At 31.2% G+C, this 6,772-nt stretch overlaps 1 protein-coding gene across 1 annotated transcript; it reads right to left on the bottom strand.

Annotated features, from left to right (window-relative positions):
• Window positions 1–1,455: 1,455 nt before the first annotated feature.
• LOC119664701 lies at window positions 1,456–6,632 on the bottom strand (the record flags this gene model as incomplete). Its single annotated transcript, XM_038074153.1, has 3 exons — window positions 3,746–6,632; window positions 2,742–3,626; window positions 1,456–2,120 (listed from the first exon to the last, which is right to left on the bottom strand). Coding segments are annotated over exons 1-3 (4,437 nt in total), but the record flags the coding sequence as incomplete, so codon positions are not given.
• Window positions 6,633–6,772: the final 140 nt, after the last annotated feature.

The raw sequence follows: 6,772 nt of genomic DNA, 5'->3' as shown, positions 1-6,772 counted from the left end.
ACATATTGCCAACGCTTTTATTAAGACAGAATGGCTTAATATAATATAAATATAAAATTGAATATTAGTTTAATTAAAGTAAAATATGTTCATTATTGAACATACTGCCGCGCCTTTATTAAGGCGGAACGGCTTAATATAAAAAGTCTATTAAATATAATATAAAGGTTTAATTTTAATTTAATATGCTATACATTAGCTTTATAGGAATTTTATTTTTACAAAAAAAAATTTTAATATTTAAGTATGTATATATTTTTTTTTTTGTTTTAGTAACTATATAGAATAAAAGAAAATTATAAGAATTAACATGAATGATTATCTAATATTTTTTTTTTTAAATTAAAGTATAATGTAGCATAATAGTAAAATAATAATGTTTTGGAATAGTAGTTTTGAATAATAATAATATAATTTACATTATGTTCATTCATGAACATTCTGACGCCGAGCTGATATCGCAATTGCCAGCAGTCGCCTTCTTCTCATTGTTGCTCGAATCAAATAAATAATTATTGCTATAATTATTATAGTTGTCAAACCAAGCGCTGCGTGACCGGATGCGTGATGGAAGTGTAAATTTTTTAATTTGACCCCGTTGTTTTTGATTTCTTTAATTTGTGTATGTAGCATCTCAATTTCATCTTTGTTATTTATTTGCCAATAACGCCAGGGTTTTATATTATTGATTCCGACCGCATCTGCTTCTTTTATAACCGGACTGTTTATATTCAGTATTGTAGAACTTTGCAAGTTGCTTGATGATGTTAATGTTGTTTCTTTTATGCGGGCCATACAACCTTCTTTTAATGATAATACCCCTTGTCCTGATATAGTAATTATTTCGTCTGATGTTGATGAGCATTTTATGTGTGCAGATTCTTGCTTAAAGACCTTATAAATCCAACTGTTCTTTTTGTGTAATTTGATCCAAACAGAAGAATTGCTTACTTCGTTGTAATAACAATTGTCTTGATTGGTTGGTTTTAGTGGAGATATTTCGCATGAATTATCGTTTGCATCTGTCCATGGGAAATTTCCTTCACAGGTAAATTAATTTTCTCCATTTTTATTACACTGACTCCATATTAACGGGTTCATTAAATGATAAGCATTGATTTCCAAGTTATATAATAATAGTGACGATGTAATCTTCGGAATGATTTATCTTTTTCCTTGTTTAATTGGTATAGGGATTATCTGGTATAGGGTAGATGATTGTTTATTAAACAGTGGAATCTTCGCCTTGATAATTAATTTGGTACCAAAAAATATCCCTTTTGCTTTTAAGAGTTTGTAAATAGATTCCAATTCTGTCCCAGTTTTTTTTCCAGGTAATATTAGGATTTCCGGAATTTTGTCTCTTATTTTTATTATCTCTTCATTTAGTTGTGATGGTTTTATTAATTTTGGATTTAAATTTCCGTGATTGACATCCATTAAGAGTTGAATTACTTCTGATTGTATGTTAGAGCATTCTTCTATTAAGTCTGATAGTTGTTTTGTAACCATAAAAAAATTGATCGATTCTTTGTAGACAAAATAAGTTTCATTCAAGGCGATTTTTATTGCCTCAATTTTTGTACGAATTTCATTATATTGCAGCTGTACTTCTTTTGACGTGCGCTTCAATAAATTTACTGTTGTTTCCACCACTGAAGTTTGTTTCGCTATTAATTGTTTTAAATCATGTTGATTATCTAATAGGTTATTCATGTTCTCTTCTAGAGCATTTCGATCATCTTCGTCCATCATTCCAAAAAGAAGGTGATAAAATGATCCAACAAATGCAAATGGCGCTCTTTTAGTTCTACCTTTTATTGACCATATAAATAATTTATTTCCTTCCTTTATTTCTTCCAATTTTCTGGACATTGTACTTAGAATATTTTTGCATTGTTCTGCGAAGTTTGATAATTTAGGACATATTTCATTTGCGTTACTCAGTACATCTTCTGCATTTTTGGTCATTATAAAGTATTGTTTCATATCGTAATATAATATTAAATTCCAAGCTGATATTTCTGTGTTGACTTCACCAATTGTGTCCAAGTAAAGTGCTGTCTTATCGTTCAGTTTATGTATTGAGGCCCCTGATGAATTCGTTATTGCTTTTACAGCTGGTAATATGCATAACATCAAAAAATACAAAGTAGTCCATGCTAACTTTGTACTGTCGGATTTTACCTCAGTTTTCGTATTTACATTGCAATAAACTTTTTGTGTTCCTGTTTGTTGATCACCTCGAATTGCGTTGGAATCTAGTAGAGGGCATAGTTTGTGAATTGGCCTTTTTAGTTTTCCATTCCCCGTTTTGAGTTCTACTACTCGCACCTTTCCATCCGGCCCGGCATATACTTCAGTAATTTTCCCCAATGGCCATCTAGCAGGTGCTGTATTTTGATCTTTGATGATTACTACTTGCCATTTTTTCATATTTGGTTTTTCTTTTATCCATTTATTTCTTTGTTGAAGTGACGTCACATATTCTTCTTTCCACTTCTTCCAAAAATCTGATTTCATTTGCTGTAATAGTTCCCAGCGGTTTACTATATTTATTTTTTCTTTGATTTCTGCTTCTGGTTCGTTTAATAGTGGTCGCCCAATTAGAAAATGTCCTGGTGTCAAAACATCAATGCTATCAATTCCGCTGTTTACATAGCAGAGCGGTCTTGAGTTTAAAACTGCCTCTGTCTGATATAAAAATGTTGTCATTTCTTCAAACGTAAGCTTTGTCTCACCTATTACTCGTTTTAAATGGTATTTTGTAGATTTTACTGCTGCTTCCCAAATACCGCCGAAGTGCGGGCTTGCCGGCGGAATAAAATGCCATTCTATTTTTTCAGTTGCGAGAATTTGAACTATTGATGTATTATTTTTGATCGCATTTCCAAATTCTTTGTCTAGTCTTTTTAATGCATCAATAAAATTAGTACCATTATCTGAATATAGATGTGCACTTTTCCCACGTCTCGAAAAGAATCTTTTTAATGCAGCCATGAATGCTTCTGTTGATAAATCGCTTACTGCTTCTAAATGAATTGCTTTAGTAGACATGCATATAAATACTGAAATATAGCCTTTGAATGATTTTTGACCACGACCTTTTGAGCACTTCATATATATGGGTCCGGCATAGTCAATCCCTGTGTGTTCGAAAGGATGGGATACATTTATTCTGTGGCTTGGCATATATCCCATTATTTGTTTTCCAAAGTTTTGGCTGTATCTAATGCATTTTGTGCAATTGTTGCATATTTTTTTTATACCTTTTCTTACTCCTAAAATCCAATATTGTTGCTTTATGTGTGCTTCCATTAAATTTTGTCCTCCGTGTAATGTTGATTGATGCGCTTGATATATTATTAATTCTGCATATTGATCTCTATGTAGAATAATTGGATGCATTTGGTTATATTTAATAGTTGCGTTTTGTAGCCTGCCTCCAACTCTTAATAAGCCATTTTTATCTATAAATGGTCGTAAATGAATTAGTTTGCTAATCCTGTTAATTTCTTTGCCTTGATTAATGCTGGATATTTCAGCGGCAAAATGCGTTAATTGATGTTGTCGAATTATCTCATTTCTTGCTGTATCAAGTTCTTCTTTTGATATATGATTTGTGTCTTTGGATTTATTTTTTAGGCATTTTATAAATCTTAATACATATGCTACTATTTTTTCTAGTCTAGATATTTTTGATATTTTCTGTATTTATAAACGACTATAAAATTATTATCTGAACTTAATGTTGTTATGATGACTGCAGAACCATCTATTTGGTCATCTTTTGGCCATTCCTCTTTAGGATTTGCTAGCCATGTCGGTCCATGCCACCAGAGAGTATTATTTATTAATTTGGATGCACATATGCCTCTTGATGCTATATCGGCAGGATTTTCTTTTGTTCTTATGTGACGCCATTCTGCACTCGGAATTAAAATTTTAATTTCTGTCGCTCGTGTTCTTATGAATCTTTCTTTGTTTCTTGGTTCTTTTATCCACCATAAAGTAATCGCAGAATCGCTCCAACAATAGACCTCTGGATTATTGCCTAATATTTTAATTATTTTATTCATTAATTTTGCTAGTAAATGAGCTCCGCATAATTCTAATTTGGGAATAGTTTTTTTATTTTTTATTGGGGCTACTTTGCTTTTAGCTGTCAATAAGTTTATTTTTGAACCTATTTTAATATATATTGCTGCTGCATAGGCTGCTTCAGAAGCATCTGAAAACCCGTGAAGTTCCCAATTGTCCAAACTTGATACTTCCATCCATCTTGGAATCCGAGTTTGTTCAATTATTTGTATATTTTTATTATTTTTCTCGTATTCTTTATGAACTTGTTCATCTAGAATTTCATCCCAGTCATACTTTAGTTGCCACAGTTTTTGTATAAATAATTTTGCAGTAATTGTAACTGGAGTCAGCCATCCTAATGGATCAAAAATCTTTGCGTTTACTGATAACACCATTCTTTTTGTTATTCTATCATTTGTTAAAATGTTTATTGAGAATTGAAATTCATCTTCTCTTGGATTCCATTTTAATCCTAGTGTTTTTATTGAATCGTCTTCTTTTATGTTAAGTATTTTATTGCTGACTTCAATGGGTACATTTTCCAAAATTGACTGATTATTAGACATCCATTTCCGTAATTTAAAGCCTGCACTGTTTAAACAATTAAAAATTTTATTAATTTTATCTTTACAATCTGACGTTGTATCGGCACCAGTTAGTAAATCGTCCATGTAAAAATCATTTTTAATCGTATTTTTAATATTAACATTTCCTTCATAATCTCCTGCAATTTGCTGTAGTGTTCGGACTGCTAAAAATGCAGCTGAAGCTGTTCCATATGTGACTGTAGTTAGTTTAAACTCTTCTATTTTATCTGTTTGATTCTCTCTCCAGAGGATTCGCTGATAATCTTGATGTTCTTTCGTTATTTTTATTTGTCTAAACATCTTTTCTACATCTGCTGTTACTACGAATCTCCATAACCTCCATTTTAATATAATATCAAAAATATCTTTTTGCAATCGTGGACCTGTCATCATTATGTTATTAAGACTTTTTCCATTAGATGTTTTGGCGGACGCATCAAATACTACTCGTAATTTCGTCGTTAAACTTTTCTCTCTGATTACTGCTTGATGTGGCATGTAATATAATCCTTTATTTTGGTCTTTAGTTTTTACCATATGACCCAATTGTTCATATTCTCTCATAAATTCAACGTACTCCTTTTTTAATTTTTTATTAATATTTTTCTCCAAGCTCAATAATCTGGCTACTGCTTGCTTCCTTGAGTTACCTAATGACAAGTCTTCTTTAAAGGGGATTTGAACAATATATCTTCCATCAGTGTCTTTTATTGTAGTTGTTTTATATAGATCTAGGCACAATTCGTCGTCGGAATTAGGTATTTCCTTTTCATTTTCTATTTCTTCTATTTCCCAAAATCTTTCTAAGTTTAAAGTTGATATAACATCATTACTAGCTGCATCTGCTAATATTTGACCAGAAATCATCCACCCAAATATGGTTTCTTGGCCTATTAGGTTATTGTATTTTTTGATGCCTTCTTTAATTATTTTTGGATAAAGGTCACTTCCTATTATCATATCAATACAACCATTCTTATTAAATTCAGGATCCGCTAGTTTATAATTGTCCCAAATTTTGGTTTCTATTTCTATTGTTTCTTCTGGCAATGATCTTACTAGATGTGACATTACTAAAAATTCCCCTTTTATCTTCTTTTTGATGCTAAACCTTGATGATATTTCCATAAAGACTCTAGCGTTTGATGTACCAACCGTTGTGTTAGATACCCCTGACAATTTGGTCATGTGTTTCATTTTTTTTAATATCAATAATTGAACTACCTTCTCAGACACTATTGATACTTGCGAACCTTGATCTACCAAGGCTCTCAATTGATGAATATTTCCATCTGATGATTTTGTGCTGATTAATACAGTTGGAAGTAAGGTTAATTGTTTCTTATCTTTTATTATTGTTGAATAAGTTTTTCCTTCTTTATTAATTTTTGGGTTGTTTCTGCTGTTTTGCTGACGTTGATTTAAATTGTATTCCATGTGTAAAAGAGAATTGTGAGCTTTATTACACTTTTTGCATTTGTGTGTAGAGTTGCATTTAATGCGATTATTATGACTCAAACATATCTCGCATAGTTGTTTATTGCGAATTAATGATGTTCGTTGTCCAATCGACATGTCCATAAATCGTTTGCAATTATACATCCGATGACCTAATTGATTACAACATTGACATTGGATAGTATTGTTCTGAATTCTTATGTCAGTTGGTGGATTAATATAGTTTATTCTTGATGTTTTAAGGCTATTTTGGGCTTCCAGAGTTTGGAATTGTTGTTCCAGAAATTCAAATACATCTTTTAGTGTGTTTATTTCTCTTGGTTTTTTAATGTATTGTTCATATAATTGAATACCTTCTTTATCCAATTTTCTTATTATTATGTGCGCGTATAATTTGTCACAGTTAGGTTCTGCCTGTTTAGATTCAATTAGTTGAATGCATTGTTTAATTTGATCATGAGCGTCTCTTAAACTCAAAACTGATGATGAGGTAATTGTTTTCATGTCAAGTAATTTGTCAAAATTTCTTGTAAAAATTAATCTTTTGTTTTCATATCTTCTTATTAACGTATCCCACGCCGCTTCATAGTTTGCTGATGTTCCAGATAATAGATGACTAATAGTCATACGCGCATCCCCTTTAA

The sequence above is a fragment of the Teleopsis dalmanni genome, unplaced genomic scaffold (assembly GCF_002237135.1).
Source record: "Teleopsis dalmanni isolate 2A unplaced genomic scaffold, ASM223713v2 unscaffolded_contig_2527, whole genome shotgun sequence".
Lineage (NCBI taxonomy): Eukaryota > Metazoa > Arthropoda > Insecta > Diptera > Diopsidae > Teleopsis > Teleopsis dalmanni.
Note: the sequence above shows the minus strand (reverse complement) of the source record. Positions and strands in the feature narration are given on the sequence as shown.